The 23,516-nt window shown below is 42.4% G+C and overlaps 1 protein-coding gene across 1 annotated transcript in view; it reads left to right on the top strand.

Moving 5' to 3' along the window:
• Nucleotides 1–229: 229 nt before the first annotated feature.
• The window catches only part of LTK (leukocyte receptor tyrosine kinase), a 208,051-nt gene continuing 184,764 nt past the window's right edge, over nucleotides 230–23,516 (top strand). The window contains exon 1 of the mRNA XM_060263328.1: nucleotides 230–335. Coding sequence (XP_060119311.1) covers nucleotides 275–335 — 61 coding nt within the window. The 5' untranslated portion in view covers nucleotides 230–274. The remainder of the gene's footprint in view (nucleotides 336–23,516) is intronic.

Raw genomic sequence — 23,516 nt, 5'->3', positions numbered from 1 at the left:
CAGCTGCAGGAAAATGACTGTTAAGTTTTCCGAACTGGCTTTTCCAACTGAATGCTAATGTTTAAATAAATGAACAAATGGAGGTGTTAATAATTCATGCCATTCTTGAATTGCTGAAATCATGAGGGCTTTAGGACCCTTGGGAGTCTCCCAGAACAGGAGGTGGGAATTCTTCTATAAGCCAGCAAGAGTCCTTGCATTAACATCAGAGCATTTGCAGAGTCTTAGAGAGAAGGAGAGACATAGAGAAGAGGGTCAGGCAGGAAGCAAAGTCATGGATTTCTCTCCACACTTGGCCATCTCCCTTCAGCTGGTGCTCTGGACCAGCACACTAGGTAAGACTTCTGGTGATGGTTTTTCAGCCTTTCTGCTACAGAGTGCTTGGTGCTTTCAACTTTAATTCTTTTGTCATTTTGTTTTACCTTTTTGAGAGTTCATTTTAAATAAGTGTGTAAAAGGGGGAAATCATTATAAGATGGGTATTTCAGAGACTATTGTGCCCTGTGATTATCACTACTGATCAGGTTTGATCATAGACATTATATGATATACTTCTGTTTTAGTAGACAAATGCTGAGTTGTGGGTTTTGAAGGCTTCAGAGATTTTGCAAGTGCATGGTGTGATTCAGTCATGAAATGAATTGCCATATCTTACACTCATGCTGAAAATGCTCATTTCTTGTTTTGGCTTTCTGGGGGGAGTGAATTGAGAGGTTGCCTGGACATATAGCTGTTGAAGACTTTTTTGAGTGAAGGAAAAAATTGTGTGAAAGGGAGAAACTCCAGGAAGCAATATCAGGAAAGAAAGTAGGAGCATGTGTGGATGGGAAAGAGGGGAAAGAAATTAGAGATCTGGTGGGAAAGGGTGTGATAGTTATTCAAGGAGTGGTGCATAAGATGAGTCTCAAATGGAGACTTTCTTCACCATTGTCAACTTTACTGTTAAAACAGTGAGAAAAAGATGAAATCCGGGTGGTTTGGAAGCTGTAGTGGAGGGAAGCAGAACTGGATGAGTAGAAAGAAGATTTTGAAATGCTGTCAATTTGATCAGTGGCAGAAAAGGGAGTGCATTATTTTATTCTTTCAGTTTTTACCTCAAGTTTCAGCCAAAAAGGCTCTCACAATCCAAATTTAAAAACTCATAATAAACTACAGTCTAATAGGACAATAATACAATATATCTGTATTGTGACTATATCATGATGCACAGTAGATCCCTTTAAGTCAACTACCAAAACAGCTTGAGATTTGATTGATTACAGAAGATTGTAAACCCTTGAGGGCAAGGGAATATTTTTTCCTGTGTAAAGCATTTTAAGTTTTAAAACAATAGTCTTTGTATACTGATAGCACTGAAACCTCTAGTCCTTTTTGTCAGTTTAAAATAAAAGCATTTATTGATACCATTCTGCTTTCTTTCACCTCTGATTTGATGTTATGCCCATGTGGCATTCTGACATTGCTTAGTGTTGTTTGTCAGAGAGAGAGGATGTTTAAAAACTATTTATTAGTTTGGCAGTAGGGGGTCCATGATTTCCGCCCACACTTGAGCAAATACATCTGTTTATTTGTTCTACTTTATCACTGTTTTAAGCAGGCCACCTTCTATTTCCATGAGGCAATTTAATTTTTTTAAAAAGTATCAACTCAATTTCATAGTTGCTTATGAGATTTTGTGCCTTTCCATTTTGAAGTTTTTCCTCTGTTGCTGGAGCTACTTCGTCCTTTAATGCTGTCACAGAGTTGTGCAGAAACTGTCAAACTGTTACTCTACAGAACAACATTTTCAGGCTTTCTACAATGGTCCCAGATTATGTGTTGGTTTAACCTGTAGTTTAAATAGCACCAAGTAGGGAGGAAAGTTAAAAGAAATGTGTTTTCTGAAGAATATTTAAAGAGAAGTGCAGGGCTTTTTTTTGTAGAAAATGCCCAGCAGGAATTCATTTGCATGTTAGGCCACACTCCCTGAAACCAAGCCAGCCGGAAATGCGTTCCTGTGCGTTCCTGCTCAAAAAAAGCCCTGGAGAAGCATTCTATGTCTAATCTTCTGACAAAGCTACCCTCATTCATCCAAGTACGAAGCGAGCCTTTTAAAGGGCTTAACTAGGGCAGTGTGTATTCTCTCTCTGTGTGTAAGTTTAAAGTGCTGTCAAGTTGTAGTTGACTTCTGGTGACCCCAGTCAAGAGGTTTTCAAGGCCAGCTGGAACTGCGTTCCTGCTCAAAAAAGTCCTGGAGCACAGTATAGCCTGATCTTGTCAGATCTCAGCTGAGCAGGATCTCTTGGAAGGAGGACTACCAAGGAAAACTCTGCAGAGGAAGGCAATGGCAAACCACCTCTATCTCCATGTTAAAACCCCGGATAAGCTGTAATTGTCAAGGGGAATATTGGCAATCCCTCAAGAGTCTCATAGTATGAATGTGAGCTCCTTTAGAAACTATAAATTGTCAGCCAGCTTCCTGTGGAAACAGTCTTTTCACAAAACATTCCCAATACTAGTGTGGTTTCTCACAAAAACCAAACTCTGAGACCTATGTAGTCTCCTGAGATAGGGTCTCTTCCAGGTAAGACTCTGGAGACTCAAACCTTATCCCCACAGGGCAAACAGGACAAACCCTATGCCAAAGGATAAATGGACACAAATCTGACATCAGGAATTACAGAACTGAGAAACCAGTCGGAGAACACTTTAACCTTCTTAAGCATTCAGTGGGTGATCTCAAAATAGCTGTTTTATTGCAAAGGAACCTCAAGAACAGAATGGAGAGAGAAACTACTGAATTACAAATTATTATGAAACTTGGGACAAACACCTCCCCAGGACTGAACAGGGATATACATCCACAGTATTCCAACATATTTCTCTTTTAGAACAGTGTATCAGAATAATGTTTTTTTTTTCTCTTGTATTCATGTACTCAAATAAGGGATATGGGCTTTTTATCTCATTACACATACTAACGCACCTCCCACTATATTTTAAGGTAACTTTTTTTCTAATGGCAAACTAGAATGTATTTCTCTTTTAGAACAGTGTATCAGAATATTTTGGATTTTTGTATTGACATACTCAGATAGGGATATTGCTGTTTATCTTATTACATATACTAACCCATCTTCCAATATATTTTAATGTATTCTTTTCTTCTAATGGCAAACTGTATGATGCTATAACCTCTTGAGATACTAATGCCCTCCATTTAAACCCACAACTAAGAAGCCAGAATAACACCCAGATGTATGGCACTTCATACCTATGAAATGTCTGCTTTTTATCACCCTCCACTGCTGTTACAGCTCAGTTAAAAATACCAAACAAACAAACACAGACTCCAATTTGTGATTCTTTTAATCTGCTAAAAACATTCCCATGACTCTGCATACCAACTCACTGCCCACTTTCTCTATATTTAAAGATGGCTTGCCATTTCAGTTTTGTCTGATGAAGTCTGCTTAAGAGCATACAAATGCTTACATTCTGAATAAAGCTTAGTTGGTCTTAAAGATGCAACTTGTCTACGGCTTTGTTCTTATCCCCAAAGATTCACTATTTTAGCCTGATTACACTCAAGACAGAGGTGTTTTCCAGACTGCAGCCACCTTCCAGGTGTTCATCGGTGTTGGTCAGTACATACCTATATGTTTTCTTTGTTTTCCTCCCGTCAGTGTTCCATCTGCTCACATTCACTTATTATGGATTGGTTTTCTGCTCCCCCCCCCAGTTTTTTTTTCACATGCACTGAAGTGTTACAGTGCTTCAGCAGCCTCAAGAGGGCTGAGAAACCCCCTTATGAGTACATTCTCCACCCACCACACCAAACCTGAGAGTTGTACCAGGTAAATGTGTCTCACCACTTATTGGTTGCTTCTTTTCCTGCATTTGAGAATTCTCTTTCATTGGCTCCCCCCCCCCAATTTTTTTTTAATTCCTTCACCTGCTTTGCATCAGGTACACAGCTTATAACAGCTTGTTTCTTTTGATTGCATTTTTTAGGCTAACTGCATGCACTGCAAAATGTATTTGAAAATGATGCTAGAATTTGCTCTTGAGTGTGAATGAAAGAATGGTAAGGAAGGCAGTGATTAACTGCTGGTGTTGGACCATTCTATGGGAATGGCTGTTTGTTTCAGCACAGGTGCCCTCCAGTGCTGAAATGTTGAAATGCTGGTATGCAAATTTTAAAAATGCTTGTTGGCCAAACCCATCCACTTGGGTGGCGATTCACAAGGCTGTAAAAAATGTTCAGATTCAATTCTTGCAAATTCAATCCTCAATGGGGGAAAAAGTACAGACAAAATAGTTTAGGAAATAATGGGAGATTGGAATGAGGAAAAACTGAGATAGCATGGAGATGTTAAACTGTCTGGATACAAAACAAAAAAACCTGCAACACAGGGGAGTGAAAATGGGACATAAGGGCGATCTGGAAAATGCCAGAGACAGGATTCCTCCAGCCTCACTTTCTGAAGGCTCAGACAATGTTTGATCTTTTTCCAGCCATCCATGGCCATGATTGGCTGTTAGCTGCTTTGTGTACACATCAAACAGGCATGGGGGGTGGAGTTGGTGACTGACAGAAAAGTGCAGGACTCTTGCCCATCTGTCAGGGCACTTACTGTTCTATTCACAGAAGATCACCATTGTTGTCCTGCCTGCCCAGTCCTAAGACCTATCCCCCATCCCCTATTGTATCCCAGCATCTGACTGTAATATTAATTAGAGGAATGATCTGTAAAAACACAAAGTGTTTAGGAGTCATACTTCTGCCAAAAATTTGTTGAATTCTTTGATCTGCAGCAAGTATGGTTCTTAGGGATGCCAGGTCCAATTCAAGAAATATCTGGGACTTTGGAGGTGGAGCCAGGAGACATTGGGGGTGGAGCCAGGAGCAAGGATGTGACAAGCACAACTGAACTCCAAAGGGAGTTCTGGCCATCATATTTTAAGGGACTGCACACCTTTTAAATGCCTTCCCTCCAATAGAAATAATGAAGGATAGGGGCACCTTCTTTGGGGGCTCATAGAATTGGACCCCCTGGTCCAATCTTTTTGAAACTTGGGGAGTGTTCTGAGGAGAGGTGTTGGATGCTATGCTTCAAAAGTGATGCATCTATTTCAAAAAACAGGCCTCCCCCAGATACCCATGGATCAATTTTCCATTATACCCAGACCTGAAGTTGGCCTTTCCAGCGCCCCAGGCAGAAATCGGCCCCCCTGCCCCTTTTTTAATATTTTGCATGTGCAGCCCAATGACATCACTGGAAGTGACATCATCAGGTTGCACGCAGCACGCGCACCCTCTCCCCCTATTCTCGGCCCTCTCCCGCTTTAAAGCAGGAGAGGGCCAGGAACCCCCTCCCCACCACCTCATGAGGCATACAAAGCCTCAGCAAGGGCAAGAAGAAAGCAGGTTAGCTCAGAGCTGCTGACTCTGAGTGCGCTCTCTCCCCGTCCCCCGACCTCGCCGTAGCCTTGGCGAGGTCGAAGACAGCAGCCACACCGCCTCCCCTGACTTTGCCCATGTTGGGGTGTGTGGCAGTGGCGAGGAAGGGGGGCAGGGAGCTATGCCGAGATGAAGGGGCAGGAGATGGGGAATTTTGGCGAGGTGGGGGTGAGGAGCAAGTGCATTCAGAGCCGGCGGTTCTGAGCATGCCCACTTTCTTCCCAACCTTATGGAGGCTTTGAAGCCTCTGCAAGGTCGGGAAGAAAGTGGCGCCAGATGTGGTGGGAGAGGGGGCGCCTCTTGGTACCCCTAGGCCTGTGGCGCCCCAGGCAGCTGCCTAGTTGGCCTACTCCCATGTGCCAGCCCTGGTCTCCATAGGGAATAATGGAGTGCCCAGCAGACATTTCCCTCCCCTCCACTTTCTAATGACCCTAAAGCAGGGGGAGGGCCTCCAAACCAGGGGATCCCTTGTCTCCACCTGGGGATTCCCAATGAGCACCAAGATGTAAGCTCATTTCGTCATGCCCAAAGACTTCATCAGGAGTAATCCTATTTCCTTAAAGGGTATCAACCTCTTTTTACAATTCTTATTGCTTTCTACAGCATCTTTACTTTCTTCAAAAATTCTCATCCTGGAATAAACCATGGTAATTATAATGATATATAACACAAAGCTGAATGGAAGTAGATAATTTTTAATAATGTTGTAATATAATTTTAAAATTTTTAATCAAGAACTTGCCTCTCAGCTCCACTTAAGTGTTTATATTTATTGTTGGAGCAAAATACTCTCTGCACTGTTTATAATAAGAGCAAGCTGTTCCTTTGGATGGCAAAAAAAGCTCTCTTTTTGGAGCAGACAGTCTTAAACCTCTTTCCTTACCAGATGCACAAACTTTCTGGATTTTCTGGCTAAATGCTCTCTACAATTTTTATATATATGGAGCAAGCCATTTCTGTTTGATGGTCTTAATGCTCTCAATGAACACTTAAGTGTATAATATTGGGAACAGCAAGCTAGTCCTACACCTTTTTTCTGGCCCAATGTGAAGCCTTTTGAATTAGGCTAGCAAAGCTCTCTACAAAAACCTAAAAACTGAATGTATGAAGTGGCTCAGCTGCAGTAGAAGAAGCTGTTTGGATCTAGAACAGAGCTGCTGGTAAGGTGAGTGAGACTTGATTTGCTTTTCTAAAACTGCTGGGGAGCATTACCTAGGATTGCTGTGGGAGGGAACTGTGGAGTGCTTGGTGCCTGCTGGAGAGGGGTTTCTGATTGCTTTTGTGTGTCTTTTGTGTAGCTGCTGCTGAGTGAGAAGAGCTTGTTTGCCTGGGGGTAATTGCTGGCCCCACCCTCTGCTGTTGCTCTGGCTGTTGAGTCAGAGGTGGTTGGGGGCTTGAGCCTTTAAGTTGCAAGGCTCAGCCTTGCCAGAGGTGCGAGCTCTTAGTCTGGGGGTCTAGCCTAGGGGTTCTGTAGAAAGGTGGGTAGTTACTCAAAAGTAGTTTCAAGTGGCAGTTGGTAGTGAGATTTAAAGAGAAGTAACGATAAAGAAAATTTTGAAATGGATTGCAGCAGTATGGCTGGTGAGGGAGCAGAGGCAGTGACATGTAAAGACTGTGGGATGTTTGTATTTCTCCCTGATAGCACGAATTACACTTGCAGCAAGTGTAAGTTAGTGACCCTGCTGGAGGAAAAGATACAGGGACTGGAGGCACGATTGTCCACGCTGCAGTGTATAAAAGAAGATGAGGATTTTCTTGACAAAACGTATGAGGTGCTCTTGAAAGGACAAGATGAGGGAGAGGAAACAGTATCTCAGCAATTAGAAGGGGACCCAACACAGGAGAAGGGTTCCTGGAAAAATGTAACCCGAAGGAGAAAGAAAATCAGGAGCTTTTCTGAGCCCTCTGCTCAGCAATAGGTTCCAGGATCTCCCCATAGTAACTGATTCTGAGCCATTGGAACAAGGGCTACTTCCCCAGCCACCACAAAGCTTGAAGAAAGTTTCTCAGGATCCTGTGGATAAGAAGCCTGGAGCTTCTGCTCCCCAATATAGGAAGAGGAAGGTGGTGGTGATTGGAGACTCCTTGCTCAGAGGGGTGGAGCCCAAAATGTGCCACCCGGACTTGTCATCCCGAGAGGTCTGCTGTCTGCTGAGTGCATGCATCCAGCACCTGACAGAAAGGATTGGAAGACTTATCAAGCCCACGGATTACTATCCTTTCGTGCTGATCCACATGGGAATGAACGATACTGCCCATCATAGCCCTGAATGTATTAGAAAAGACTATGTGGCTCTGGGCCAGAAGGTGAAGGAGCTGGGTGCACAGGTTGTGTTCTCGTCAGTGCTTCCTGTTGAAAGCCGTGGCTTAGGACGAGATAGAAGAATACTTCAAATAAATGACTGGCTACGTTGATGGTGTCGTCAGGAAAGATTCGTCAGGAAAGTACTTCTTCACCCAAAGGGTGATTAACATGTGGAATTCACTGCCACAGGAGGTGGTGGCGGCCACAAGTATAGCCACCTTCAAGAGGGGTTTAGATAAAAATATGGAGCACAGGTCCATTAGTGGCTATTAGCTACAGTGTATGTGTGTATATAAAGTTTTTTGCCACTGTGTGACACAGAGTGTTGGACTTGATGGGCCGTTGGCCTGATCCAACATGGCTTCTCTTATGTTCTTATGTTCTTATGATTCGGATTTCTGGACCATGGCTTATGCTTTCGAAATGGTGGTCTTCTTTGGGAGATGGTTTGCACCCTACGGCGGTCGGAAAAAAGGTGTTTGGAAACAGCCTTGCTAACATAATAAGGAGGGCTTTAAACTAAATTGTATGGGGTAGCGAGACAATAATTCAAAGCCTCATATGATGCCAGAAACTGAAGATAAGAACATTAAAGATTTGCAAAGAGTGGTGCATACGCTAGGTAATGTGAACACTTGCAGGCTTGTATGGAAACTAAACCCTTGGGATACATAAAATGTGAATTCCGATGTCTCTACACTAATGCACAGAGTATGGGAAACAAACAGGAGGAACTGGAAGTCCTAATAAAGGAAGGAGACTATGACATAATAGGCCTTACTGAAACTTGGTGGGATGACACTCACAACTGGAATATTAGGATTCAGGGGTACAACTTATTTAAAAGGGACAGGCAAATAAGAAAGAGCGGAGGCATAGCAGTATATGTGAAGGAGGTATATACTTGTGAGGAAATATGTGAATCTGAGCATGGCAGCTCAGTTGAGAGTGTCTGAGTAAAAATAAAAAAGTAAGAAATAACAGTGATATTATTGTGGGGGTCTGCTATAGACCATCATGTCAGGCAGAGGAATTGGATGAGATACTTCTATAGCAGTTTGCAAAGTTCTCAAAGAGAAGGGATACAGTGATCATGGGAGATTTCAATTACCCAGACATCTGTTGGAAGTCCAACTCTGCTAGAAATGAAAAGTCAAATAGATTCCTGACTTGCCTTGCTGACAACTTCCTTTTCCAGAAAATGAAGAAAGAAACAAGGGGATCTGCTATCTTGGATTTGATTCTCACCAACAAGGAAGAATTGATTGAAAAAGTGGAAATAGTTGGCACTCTGGGCAGTAGTGACCATGTGATTTTGGAATATACAGTCTTAGGGAAAGGAAAAGCTATACGTAGTCAGAGTTATAGGTTGGACTTCAGAAAGGCAAACTTCGATAAACTTAGAACTATGCTGGGTAAAATCCCATGGTCAGAAATACTTAGGAGGAAGGGGGTTCAGGAGGGGTGGGAGTTTCTTAAAAGCGAAATACTGAAAGCACAATCACAAATGATTCCTATGAGAAGAAAAAATGGAAAAAGCCTAAAGAAGCCGAGTTGGCTCCATAAACAGCTCTCTAAAGACTTGAGAAATAAAAAAGACTCCTTTAGGAATTTGAAGGAGGGCCTTATAACCAAGAATGAATATAAACAAATCACCAGTGCTTGTAGAGAAAAAGTTAGGAAAGCTAAAGCTCAGTACGAACTTAGGCTGGCCAAAGATGCTAAAAACAACAAAAAAGGGTTATTTTCTTATGTTCAGAATAAGAAAAAGAGCAAGGACATGGCAGGCCCATTGCGAGGGCAAGAAAGTGAAATTGTAACAGGTAATGAAGGGCGGAACTGCTCAATTCCTATTTTTCCTCAGTCTTCTCTTCTGAGGGAAACGGTGCTCAACATGGCAAAAACAGAACATATAAGGAGGGTATGAAGTTCCAACCTAGGATCAGCATTGGGGTAGTACATAAACACCTAGTTTCTTTAAATGAAACGAAGTCCTCAGGCCCAGATGAATTGCATCCAAGGGTTCTAAAAGAGCTTGCGGATGTAATTTCTGAACCTCTGGCTAGTATTTTTGAGAATTATTGGAGAACAGGAGAGGTGCTGGAAGATTGGAGGCAAGTGAATGTTGTCCCCATCTTCAAGAAGGGGAAAAAAGATGATCTGAGTAATTATCGACCCGTCAGCTTGACGTCTATACCTTGAAAAGTTTTAGAACATATCATCAAACAGTTGGTCCTGGAACATTTAGAAAGAATGGGTGTGATTACTAAGAGCCAGCATGGTTTTCTGAAGAACAAGTCATGTCAGACTAACCTGATCTCTTTTTTTGAGAAAGTGACTAGCTTGCTGGATCACGGGAATGTTGTAGACATAGTTTATCTTGATTTTAGTAAGGCTTTTGATAAAGTTCCACAAACTATCCTTGTTGACAAGTTGGTAAAATGTGGTTTGGATCCTGTTACCATTAGGTGGATCTGTAACTGGTTGACAGATCGCATCCCAAGAGTGCTTATGAATGGTTCCTCATCCTCTTGGAGAGGAGTGACAAGTGGAGTGCCTCAAGGATCTGTCCTGGGACCTGTTTTGTTCAACATCTTTATCAATGATTTGGATGAAGGAATAGAGGGAACAGTTATTAAATCAGCAGATGATACTAAATTGGGAGGGGTTGCAAACACAGAAGAAGATGGAAACAGGATACAGGATGACCTTGACAGGCTGGAAAACTGGGCTAAAATCAATAAAATGAATTTTAACGGGGATAAATGTAAAATTCTGCATTTAGGTAGGAAAATCCAATGCATGGCTATAGGATGGGGGAGACTTGTCATAGCAGTAGTATGTGTGAAAAGGATCTAGGGGTCTTAGTGGATCATACGCTGAACATGAGTCAACCGTGTGATGCGGTGGCTAAAAAAACAAATGCAATTTTGGGCTGTATCAACAGAAGTATAGTGTCCAGATCACGTGATGCGATGGTATCACTTTCCTCTGTTCTGCTCAGCTGGAGTATTGTGTTCAGTTTTGGGCACCACATTTTAAGAAGGATATAGACACGCTGGAACGGGTCCAGAGGAGGGCGACAAAGATGGTGAGGGGTCTGGAGACCAAGTCCTATGAGGAAAGGTTAAAGGAGCTGGGGATGTTTAGCCTCAAGAGGAGGCAGCTGAGAGGTGATATGATCACCATCTTCAAGTATCTGAAAAGCTGTCATAGAGATTTATATTACTCCTAAAGTTTTACTAAACATTGTGGCCCATATATCACAATGTTTGCTTTTTGTATAGCCTCCAAAAATGAACTGTGATCCCATGTTGTTGGTTTTTCCCACCTGGGGATTGGCAGCCCTAATGGTTCTCTGCATTCTGCATTGTTCCAAGTTTCATGGGTGTCTGTTGGAAAGCATTTCCCTCAAGACAAACTCTCTTGGTTATAGGGTGCCAGGTCTGTGTTGGAAAATAGCTGGAGACTTTAGCGGTGGATCCAGGAGGGGGTGGGGTTTGGGGAGGGGAGGAGCCTCAGCATGGTACAATGCCATCCAGTCCACCCTTGAAAGCAGCTATTTTCTCCATAGGAGCAGATCTCTGCCAGCTGGAGATCAGTTGTAAAAGTGGAAGATCTCCAGGCCCCTCCTGGAGGCTGACAACCCTACTTGGCTGTGCTGTGTTTCTGTTAGTCAAAGCTGGTGTGTGAAAGTGCAGGAATCACTGTACTACCTTAACTCTCCTGGAAAACTGTCTTTGCATATTTCTTTAATATTTAATATTCTGGGCCATGACAGAAGGGTTTAAGAGTTATGAAAAGGACCTTAAAACCTGGTGAGTAAAAGAAGTAAGAGGTCTTTACAAGGAGTGACAAACCGATCTATTGTATTTGAAATGGAAACACTGGCAGATAACTTCAGAAACATTTCTTTACAAATAGACTCCCTATTAATCATAGCAGGTGTTACAAGACTTTTATCAAAACTGTTCCTGATGGCTAATATTACATACCTTCAAAACTGGGGCATGCAAACACTAAACAAATTGGAATAGGGGACATTAGGGAGAATGTATACTAAATAGCAGGTTTCCCTGTCCCATAGTACATAAACTGGGTATGCAATCCCCACCCGCATAACAGTCAGGTATGAGTTGCAGGTTCTCCTCAGTTTCTGTGTGAGGGATACTTGATTTTGACTGGGACCATGGCACATAGGGAGAAGGGACTTTGGAACCCCACCATGCTGTTTTTCTGACCTGAAATGGTGGAGGGGGCTATTTGAACCATTGGGAAAGTCCACATGTATCCTAGGGAGCACATGGGTTTTCCTAGTGGGTAAATTAGTAACATCTGGGATCATTACAGGTCAGGAATATAGTGCATGGAGGGAGGTTGAAGCAGTCTCAAACCAATGCAGTCACAATGCAGTCTCAAACCAAATCAGGCAGCCTGTGCATGGGAATTGAAGAGAACCAGTAATTCATATCTGACTGTTACACAGGTAACAGGGACCTCAACCTGTATACTCTGTGAATTAGATAGGCTGGTTGTCCTTAGATTCCTATGACTGGAGAAGAACTGTCTAATTAGTTAGTTAGCTACATTTATATTCTGCCTTTTCAGAGACCTGCTTGAGAAGGCTTGCAAAGAAAATATAATGCAACAATAAAATCATAGAAAAAACAAATGTAAATATTATCAACATTAAAACAAGATGTAAATGAAGCTGTTGGGGGATTTCTCTTGTACCCTCAACAATATAAAACACCAAAAATCAGGACCTGCAGTTATCAGAACAAACTGCAGTTATCAAAAGGCTAATACATACTCACTAATAAGTTTTAAGACCTCGTAGATAAACTTTATCTGACTCCAAGTTTCTTAAAGCAAAAACAGTTTATTAGACTCCAAGTTTCTCTTTAGAAGGCAAACAGTTTAGATACCATTAGTACATTTCAGTTTCTTTGGATTTAAGAAGACTCCTGTAGAAGGCTTAAAATATATGGATAGAATGGCAGACAGAAAACAGTTCACACAGAACATAAAGCATAAAATACAATAAAGCACAGAGCATACTGAAAAATCTAAGTCCCAAATCCCATTCTATCAGAGCAATGCTCTGTGTTCAATGTTCGAGGCCTCAAACAGAAATTAACAAGGACAGTTAATTTCTGGGCTAGACTGACAAAGAGGTCCCTGCCTCTGATACAGTCTGCAGCTTTTGCTCAAAAGTGGAGGGCTTATAAAGGCTTCAGCCCATCTCTTTATCAGGTCTACTGGGTCACACTGCACTCCAACTGTGTTTCTGATGTCAACAATACTTGCCAAATAAACCATCAGAGCTAACTCAAAACAATCATGGCTGAGAGTGCCCTCAGGCAACCATTACCTTAATCCCAGTTTCTGGGTTTATGTCAATGGCTGCCTCCTCCATCTTGTTTCTTGCCATAGTGGTTGAACTCTTACCTAGTAACCTACTTTAAACCTTTAGATACTGTAATTCTATGGTTCCAAGAGACTGAGACCTCTGGTGCCAAATTCTATAACTCTCTCGGCTTGGCTTCGCGAACGAAGATTTAAGAAGGGTGCAATAGTCCACGTCTGCTGCAGGCTCGCTGGTGGCTGACAAGACCAATGCGGGACAGGCAGGTCCGGCCACAGTGGCTGCAGGGAAAAGTCTGATTTAGGGTTGGTGCTGTAGCAGTGCGATTCTTCCTCAATCTCCTTTTGTCCTCAAGACCAGCTATGCGTGCGTTCTCAAATGAAGAGACAGCCTGGTGGATGGTGTGTCTCCATGCTTTGCGATCTGAGGCTAGGTCAGACCACTGGTGATGGTTGATGCGACAGGTGCCAAGGGATTTCTTCAAGGAGTCCTTGTACCTCTTCTTTGGTGCCCCTCTATTTCGATGGCCGGTGGAGAGTTCGCCATACAGGGCAATCTTGGGAAGGCGGTGGTTTTCCATCCTAGAAATATGCCCTGCCCAGCGCAGCTGCGTCTTCAACAGCAGTGCCTCGATGCTTGTAACCTCCGCCCTCTTGAGGACTTCAGTGTTGGTCACAAAGTCACTCCAGTGGATGTTGAGGATGGTGCGAAGGCAGCGCTGATGAAAGCGCTCGAGGAGTCGCAGGTGATGACGGTATAAAACCCATGATTCGGAGCCGTAGATGAGGGTTGTCATCACAACCGCTTTGTAAACATCTAAACTTTGTAACTACACCTAAAATAATTATGAAAGCCAACTCAAAGAGAAATACAGAACTTAACATGTTTGTAGGTGTTTGGTGCTCATTTCATAAGAGCATAGCTACTTTCAGGAAGAGTTTTTGTAGCCGATTTCATAAAGAGTATATTTAAGAGTATGTTTAAGATCATAAAGAATATGATTAGAATCATAAAGAGGGCCAACCCAAAATAAATTCTGCCACAGAAGCCTATAACCCAATAATATTAAAACATTTTCTTATGGGGGCAGGGCAGGGGGAAGGGGAGGGAACACAGAAATATGTGCAATACTTTTCGAATCAAACCGAAGCTTAATTTACCGGCAGGTTTTTCTGGATTAGGGTACTATGCGGCTAGGGGAGGACCATGAAGTATCCCCCTTTGGGGAATTAGGGGTCTGGCATGATCAACCTTGGGGTTTGATGGCCCGGGGTGGGGAGAATGCAGATTGTCCTGGAGGCTCGACTAGAGGGTGCCTTCCATTGAGACGTGCGTCTGGTGGTTGGGCCTTCTGGGCATGCCTCCCTGCTGGGCCGGCCTGGCTGGAGCTGTGTCACACAGCTCCAGCTGGGGGCTGGGTCTCTCACCTGCGAATGGCAGGGGAGTGGTCCGTTGAGACCCCTAGCCCTGCCCTGGCCACAGTTTGGGTGCCCTTGCCATTTTATTGATTGATAAAGTGGCCCATTATTTATACCAATGCATTGTGTCCGACTCTTCATTCCAACTTGGGGGGCAAATACAAATCAATAGACAATTGCTGAGATAAAATAATCCAATAACGTGCTTGTGCAAAGTCTCTGGTCTTCTTTGAAGATTTGGCACTAATGTTGGAATCTTCAAAGAAGACCAGATACTTTGCACAAGCACTTTATTGGATTATTGTATCACAGTGATTGAAATTGTAAACATTGTATATTGATTGAATTTACCTTTCACTGAATTGTACTATTGAAGTTTGTAATAGAAATATATAAGAATTCTTCGTAATTTGACCACAGTCTATTGATTTGTATTTCACTGAATTTGCCTTAGTTCTCTCAGCTGTATCCCTTTTCTACCTTAGAATGTATATTTTAGTTCTTGCTGTCAAAGAGGCAGGAAAAAATAAAAGTGTATTATTTGGACAGCAACACAGCTTCTCTTATGTTCTCATGTGAGACAGTACAGCCAGTGAAGTCTTCAATAGTGTATTATCACTATACACATGACAGCATATAATGTGGTAGCATAAATTGTGATATTGTCTGTAAACTTGGCTCCTGCAATGCTCACGCCTCTATTTGAAATCATTTATGAACAAATTAAATACCTCTCCCAACATCAATCTTTGTGGCACTCTACTACTTACTACTGTATATTGCAACAAGTGTCCATTTATGCCTACTCTCTGTTTCTTGCTATGTAACCAATTTTTAATCCGTTTGAGGACCCATCGTCTTATCCCACGATTGCTAAATTTAGGCAGGAGTGTACAGTGAGGTACATTGTCAAAGGTACCCTGACTCAGATGACCCAGATCTTTTCTGATCTTGGAAGCTAAATAGGGTGAGTACTAGTTAGTATTATGATGGGAGATGGGAGACCACCAAAGAAGGCCAGACTTGCTATGCCTCTTGCTTTGAAAACTCTTCAGAGTCACCATAAGTCAGCTGCTACTTGATGGCACTTTCCATTGCCACCTTGTTAAACCTTTTGTAAGTCCAAGTATATAATGTCTACCCGTTCATCCTTATTCACATGCTTGTTAACCTGCTTAAAGAACTTCAAGTAGGTATGCCAGCCTCCAGGTGAGACCTAGATATCCCCCAGAATTTCAGCTCATCTCCAGACTATAGAATTCAGTTTTCCAGGGAAAAGTAAAGATTGTGACCGCTCTGAGACTCTGAGATTCAGAGTATAGGACGGGATATAAATCCAATATCATCTTCTTCTTCCCAAACTGGAGCTGACAACTCTATCTCCCCACTCCCTGCCAATGGCCCACAGCAACCTGGCAACTCTAGATCTCACTGTTTTCCATTAATGTTGTACAGTCTTTGAAACATTAGGAGAGCAATTATTTAAACCCAATAAAATAAGCCCCTATAGCATAAATTTCAGTGGTGATTGCTATTGGGTCATTGTGTCCTCCTCCTTAAAGAAAGCACAGACTGTTTCTTATCCTGTGCACTATAATAATATTCATAGAACCTCAAGAAAATTCCATTCGTAACAGATAGCACCTTAATGATTGGGTATAGGAGAATGGATTGTTCTTCTTCATGGTCTCTGTAATTTAAGTAACAGTTTTACAGATTATGTATCAAGAGTCATCCAGTTCACTCTTTCAGTCTTTCTTACTTTGTGCTCTGAAACCTATGTAATTTGAGAGGAAGATGACTTATGCTTATTATAAGACCTGTTTCTTTCATACAATCTTTGCCTTCACCCCAGCTGTAAAAGGTAGAAACTACCTATTTGTTTTTCTCTGGTGGCTTACTTGCTATAGGCAACATTTGGACTAGAAAGAATAAAAGTGTAAAATGTGGAGCATGCGTGAATACATGTATGAAAGTACTTAATAGGCTACATAAACCCAAAGTCTGTGGGTTTATCAGAATTTTAATGTTAAATGTAACTTTGTTTTTTGTATAACTGAATGATGTTGTTAGCCGCCCTGAGCCTGCTCCGGCGGGGAGGGCGGGATATAAATAAAATTATCTATCTATCTATCTATCTATCTATCTATCTATCTATCTATCTATCTATCTAAAATGTTTTGGCAAATGATTCAGCAAGAGATTTCTAAGATTTTGGGATATGAATTCAATAAAGTGGCAGAGACTTTTCTGCTGGGATTACAAATGGAAAAATTTCCAAAAGAAGACAGAACTTTAATATGGTACTTGCTCTCAGCTGCTATGACATTGTATGCGCAGCTGTGGAAGCAAGAAAAAATACCAGAGAAATGGGATTGGATTACAAAAATTATGTCATGGAGTGAAATGGACAAATTAACAAGAAAATTAAGAGACTATGATTTGGAACTTTTTAAGTTGGAGTGGAAGAAATTCAGAAGATACGTAGAAAAAGAGTGGAAAATAAAAGGACATTGGATAATTTTTGACAATGATTAAGGTTTTTTAAAATAAGAATATAACTGTTGGTTGTTTTTTTTTCTTTAATAGTTAAATGTACCTTTAATATTTGTTTCCTTTAAGTAAATAACACTGGCGGGGGTCAAGTAATGGGGGGAGGGGAGGGGGGAAAGTAAGATATGGGGTAGAAAGTTTTTTCTTTTACTTTAAGTTTTTATAAGTTGTAGAGATAGTTTTGCTACCATATGTTACTAATAAAACTGTTTATTAACCGGAATTACAGTTGAACTCTAGACTAAGGATATAAGTTCCCCTGGAGAAAATTCTCCATGCCGTACCAGGCCTAACCAGGGCTTGTTGTGTTCTTAATGCTTGGTATCAGAATAAAGAGGCAGCACGGTTTCAGACAGGAGCACAGTTTAATAAATTCAGTTCTTTGTCTGGAGCTACAGTGGATACAACTTCCTTTTAACTTGTTCTCGTCCATACCAAGTCCTAGAGTGGACCGGTGTTCCATTTAAACTGAGTTAGTGTGAGCTAGCTCACATTTTTTTAGCCTCCAGCTCAAACATGTCTTAGCTCAGGAAAAATGGCCCCAAACTAAATCATGCAGTAGCTCACACCTTTAATGCCAGTAGCTCATGAAGTAAAATTTTTGCTCACAAGTCTCCACAGCTTAGAGGGAGTATTGGAGTGGACTCAGGGAGTCTAAAACATTGGCCTGGATTCTAACTTCTTAGAAATCACTGTCTGCAAGTTCCTTTTGGTCACAGTTTGAGACACTTAATGGTCTTTTTGTCAAGCTGCAACTGTGAAATAGCACCAGTTTCCATGCCATGTGCTGTAACTTAAACAGGAAAATAATCTAGTTTATTTTTGTTTCCATTTAATATATTTATTTTATTGGACAGGGGTTCATGACTAGAACACTTGTGTTTATGATTCACCCTCCCATGGCTGAACTTTAGTTCCTCCAGTGGAGATACTAGAAAGAGGTTTTTCTATGCTTCTCTCCTTCCACGCACTTCTACATTTTTGAAGCTCATTCTGGCATTATAGCATAAAGCTTACTACCAGTTAGCACGACGGAGCCCACTGATGCAGAGAAATTAAAGATGGTGAAGAATCTTTGTGTGTTAGAGAGAAAGACTGGTGACAGATGTGACAAGAGGCCTGTAAAGAGAGGCAGATGAACAAGAGCTTTCTGGATGACAGAAAATGCTTTAGCTTTCAAATGAAGAACAGGTGACAGGCAAAGTAGAAAAGTCCCAGGGACCAGAGATGGCTTCAGACCCAGACTGTAAGTACGTATCTCTTAACAGAAAAGAGAACACAGTACACCAGGAGCCCAGCACAGACATCAATAGCTATAGTGTTGCCACATGATTGTCTTGCTTCAGCAAGCAACCTCCCATCACCAGCCTCTGCCTCCCCTGCTGATTCTGAAATGAGCAGCAGGAGCAACAAGAGCAGGGGGGATGGCATCATACAATGTTGCAAGGTAACTTCCAGGACAGTATCTTGAAATGACATCACTTTCACATGATGCTCTCGGAATTTTCCCACTCTATGTGGCTTTTACCACAGTGTTGCGTGACATGCCGATGGCACTTCTGGGTACTTGCCTGGAGGTGACATTACGGCATTGCATGATGCTGTTTTTGTCAGTCTTTCCACCCCACCCCCAACTTTCTGCTGGGTCCCAGAGAAGGGCCGACAACTCTATTTTATTTATTTGTGTTATTGATAGTCTGCCTTTCTCACATGGATTTGAGGCAGATTACACAGAATGAATGAATACAATTGATGGATGGGATGGACGGACATTCAATAAACAATTACATAGGATCAGTGCTGTAGGACCAACAGAAGTCAAAAAACAAAACTGAAGCAAAGCATAGAAATTAGCATGACACATTAAATGATAAAAAACCACATAGTAGCATCCTAGTTTCAAGCAAGCTACTCATAGTAGTACAGACCACAGTCCCTGATAATTTATCCAAATAACTTTTTGAATCATTTAGTACAGCACAAGGAAAAGGAAAGGTCCCCTGTGCAAGCACCAGTTGTTTCTGACTCTGGGGTGACGTTGCTTTCACAACGTTTTCACGGTAGACTTTTTACGGGGTGGTTTGTCATTGCCTTCTCCAGTCTTTTACACTTTCCCCCCAGCAAACTGGGTACTCATTTTACCAACCTCAGAAGGATGTAAGGCTGAGTCAACCTTGGGCCGGCTACCTGAATCCAGTTTCCGCCGGAATCAAACTCAGGTTGTGAGCAGAGAGTACAGCACAACTCTCATATAAACCACAATGTATACTATTTGTCATGCTGGACTTCTAGTGCACTAGAGGCAAACACACATATGAAGTCTGTCACACAAATTAAGAAGAATCCTGATCACATTCGTCAGGGTTCTTTCTGTTAGATTAGAGCAGGGGTGTCAAACATGCGGCCCAGGGGCTGAATCAGTGGTGCAATGATGTCACCCAGAAGTGAGACGCCATCAAAATGGTGGCGCCCATGTGGGGCTGCTCTAGGCGTTTTCAGGAAACCTTTATGGTTTTCCCTCCCAAATGGCTAGAGCGTCCGGGGAAAACCTTAGAGTTTTCCTAGGAAAGCCTAGAGCAACCCTGCACGGGCACAGCCATTTTGATGATGTCACTTCCAGGTAATGTCATCACGCCAGCAATGTAGGAGGAGGTTCCCCCTGCCGGCCCAATGTGGGCCAGCAGGTTGGGAACCTCCTGGGCAGGGGATTCCCCGCCCAGACCGGTGGCTTGGCAGCCCTGTTTATTGTTAAGAAATTATATAATAAATATAGGAAAGGAAGAGTGACCATTCTAGGCTAGGGTGCAGGGAGATTGCCAAGAACACATCTTGCCCTCACAGTTGTTAGGAAGGAGGAGGAGGAGGAGGAGATGGAGGAGGAGGAGATACCCCACCCAAAGGAGTCTCAGAATGGCTTACAATCTCCTTTCCCTTCCCCTACCCACAATAGAAACCCTGTGAGGTAGGTGAGGCTGAGAGATCTCTCCAAGAACAGCTCTGAGAGAGCTTCTGACTGACCCAAGTTCAGATCAGCAGATGCATGTGGAGGAGTGGGGGTCCAGTTCTCCCAGATAAGATTCCACACAATCACTACACCAAACTGGTTTTGGAAGAGGAGGAATTATCTTGAAGGAAGCAAATCCCTGAGAGTAGCAATCTGGGTAACAAAAAAAACAGCAGCAGAGGAGGCAAAGAGGAAAGATACAGAAGACCCTGTCCTCTCTAGGTTGCTAGCTCTTGAACCTCATCTGAAGTACTGGGTGTGCTTTGTACAAGGAGATACTGCACAGTTTTTCACTTCCAACAATTTCCAGTCGTCCTCTGCCACAGTTTAAGGCTGTATTCTTAACTTAGCCTAACGTTGCTCTGTTAGTTACCTTAAAGTATGACTGAAACTTGACAGAGCAGGACAGGAAGCTGGGAGGCAACTTCTATTGTGAATGGTGTTGCCACCCTCCTAGTGATCTTCTGGAATTACATCCAATCTTCAGGTGATAGAGATCAATTTCCTGGGAAAAAATGGCTGCTATGGAGGGTGAACTTTATGATATTATATCCCATGATATTATAGCACTAGAAAATTTAGCAAGGAAGAAATCATGAATGAAGAGTACATGTTGTCCAAATTCAGATAGATTGGATGAAAGAACTGATTTCCAGCAACAAATTAAAGGCTGTACAAAAATTGGAGGCCGATGACTACACGACATGCATGCACAAGCTGCCCAGTATTCAAATTCCATGGGCTCTTTCCAGTCGTCTTGCACATCATTTAATTTGCAAATCATTTTAATTAATAAAGGCAGCCAGAGCTATCTGCCTCTCCCGCACTGCCTGCTGTACAGTTTTCCAGGTTGTGCTGTCTGTTTTCCCCAGGGTGTAAAATAGCCTGGACTCAGACCCTTTCTTCTTACTGCTGTGCATCCATGCTGAGTAGAGGGAAGACTAATTTAAGCAAACAATATTATAAACTAGCACAAGGGACTATAGAACCAAGAGGAAAGCAATTAAAGAACCTTTGTTGGAGGGATTTTGTGTAGTAGTCAGATAATATTACAAAAACAAATTAGTTAAAAGAATGCAAAGACATTAAAAGAAAATACTGTACAGTGCAGAATTGTCAGCACTGTGTGTCTTCTTTGTCACTTTGTTTTTATTTGAGTTGTAATTTATGACCACTCCCTTCACACTTGATGATGCTTTAGCAGCAAGGCAAATGAAAGAGAAAGGTTCAGTGATTTTTTTTTATTTTACAAAATATTAACCCTGCCGTTCTGCCCTCATAAGAGCCACCAAAGGACTAACAAATTAAAAATGTGCATGCTAAAATTACATCTGATAAACCAACAAAAACACACAATTTAAACCAGGGTGTGTATAATTAAAACCAGGGCTCAGGGCAGGTAACAAAATTCATAAAACAAGTCCATACAGTTAAAATGTTAACAATTATATAATACACTAAAATAACAGCAAACAATCACAGCTATTAGAGGACATGTAAGTATCTTGAGAGGGAAATAAATATCTTAAAATCTGTCTGATATGAAAGAGGAAGCTAAACTGAGACATGTAAGATGGAATGATATCTAGGATCAGCACAGTCTTCTCATGTACTCATTCCACATTCAGAGAAAGGGAGGGAGGCCAGTCTAAGATGGAAGCCTGCCCTCAACCATAGGCCTGGTGGAATTCTGTCTTGCAGGCCCTGCAGAACTCCTGCAAGTCCTGAACCTTGACTGGCAAAAAGTTCCACCAGGTCAGAGCCAGGGCCAAAAAAGTAAAACACTATGGTAGAACAGCAACAAACCATAGAGTTTTGGCCAAAAAGTAGTGTGTCACCCCTGATGTCACTGATGCAATGGCATCACTTCTGGAAATAATGTTAGTGTGTCACTGATGATGCACAGGGATGACTGTTTGGGGGCAGAGTTTCCCCCACCAGCCAGCTGGCTGGCAGCAGACTGAAGCCCACAAAATAGGGGAATCCCCCATCCCCACCTGGGGACTGGCAAGCCTTGTCTGGAGGCTTCCTCCACTGTTGCTCTAGCTCAGGGGTGGCCAAACTGTGGCACAGGAGCCACAGATGGCTCTTTCACACATATTGTGTGACTCCCAGAGGTTAAGGAGGAATTTAATGCAGGCTTACTCTCAAGTAAGGCTGCTTAGCATTGGGACCTCAGTCAGTCTCTGAGCGCAGACCCATAGGTAGGTGACCATTTCCACCATGTGTGAAGCAAGGAAGGAGGGGAAAATAGGCAGACTTGCAAGCTCTTCTCCTCGTCAATAGAGATCACCCAGAATCTAGAGCAGGGAAAGAGAGAGCAAGAGCTGAGGGAGCCATTGGAAGGAAGGATGGAATTAGAGGGTGGTGCAGGGTTCCCCCTTAGTTTCATAGCTCTTGTCAGAGCTGTATTTACTAACACTGGTGTCAAGGCAAAGCGATAGATGCACAATGATTCAAATGGTGGTCAGTGATTTATATCGTACATGTGTGTTTCTTTCTCCCGCTGGTGCCAAAAAACAATTCCCTAACCTTTCTCTATGCTGGTCTTATGGGGACTATTCTCAACTTTTGTTTTTGTTTTTAAAAAGTCTCCTTCTAGCATGGTCATGTTGTAAAGTGTATGCATATGTATTTTATCTTTCTGTGCAAAGAAAGTATTAAGAGTTTTAATAAAGATGTGTGTGTAATATTTGTTCATGTATTGTGGCTCTCAAACACTGATGTTTATTTAATGTGGCTTTTATGTTAAACAAGTTTGGCCACACCAGCTCTAGCTGTCTCCTTTGTCTTTTCCTTGCCTGATGCCCTGCAGTAAACCAAAGTGCTAACCATGCTATAACACTTGAGAGAGGGTGCCTGGGTAGTGTTGTCAGCTCTGGGTTAGGCAATTCCAGGAGCTCTGGGGGAGTGGAGCCTGTGGGAGGGTGCCATATAGATAGGACAGGGACTTCAGCAGGATATAATGCCATAGAGACCAACTTCCAAAAAGCTATTTTCTCCAGGGTAGTGATCTCTATCAACTGGATGCCAGTTTTGCTTCTGGGAGATTGCCAGCTACCATCTGGAAGTTGGCAGTCCATGCCTGAGAATTATCTTGTCAACCACCTGGGTCATTAGTGAATGTGGAGTGAGTACATGAGAGGACTATGCTGACCCTAGATATCGTTCCATTTTACATGCCTCAACTTAGCTTCCCACTCTCCCACTGATAGTCCCTTTGATGTTTCTGTTAGGGGAGTCTTTTGATTGAATGTTCTAGACCTGGGTATCAAACATGTGGCCTATGAAATGCATCCAGCCCACACAGGGCTCAGATCCAGTCCACAAGCAACTTTGTTCTCCTGCTTCTGTTTCCAGGGCTGCTGCTGTAGCTGCACCATAGCTTGCTTTCCCCCCCAGCTCTTCCATTTCCTGCATCTTGC

This window comes from Heteronotia binoei, chromosome 21 (assembly GCF_032191835.1).
Source record: "Heteronotia binoei isolate CCM8104 ecotype False Entrance Well chromosome 21, APGP_CSIRO_Hbin_v1, whole genome shotgun sequence".
NCBI classification, from domain to species: Eukaryota; Metazoa; Chordata; class Lepidosauria; order Squamata; family Gekkonidae; genus Heteronotia; species Heteronotia binoei.
Note: the sequence above shows the minus strand (reverse complement) of the source record. Positions and strands in the feature narration are given on the sequence as shown.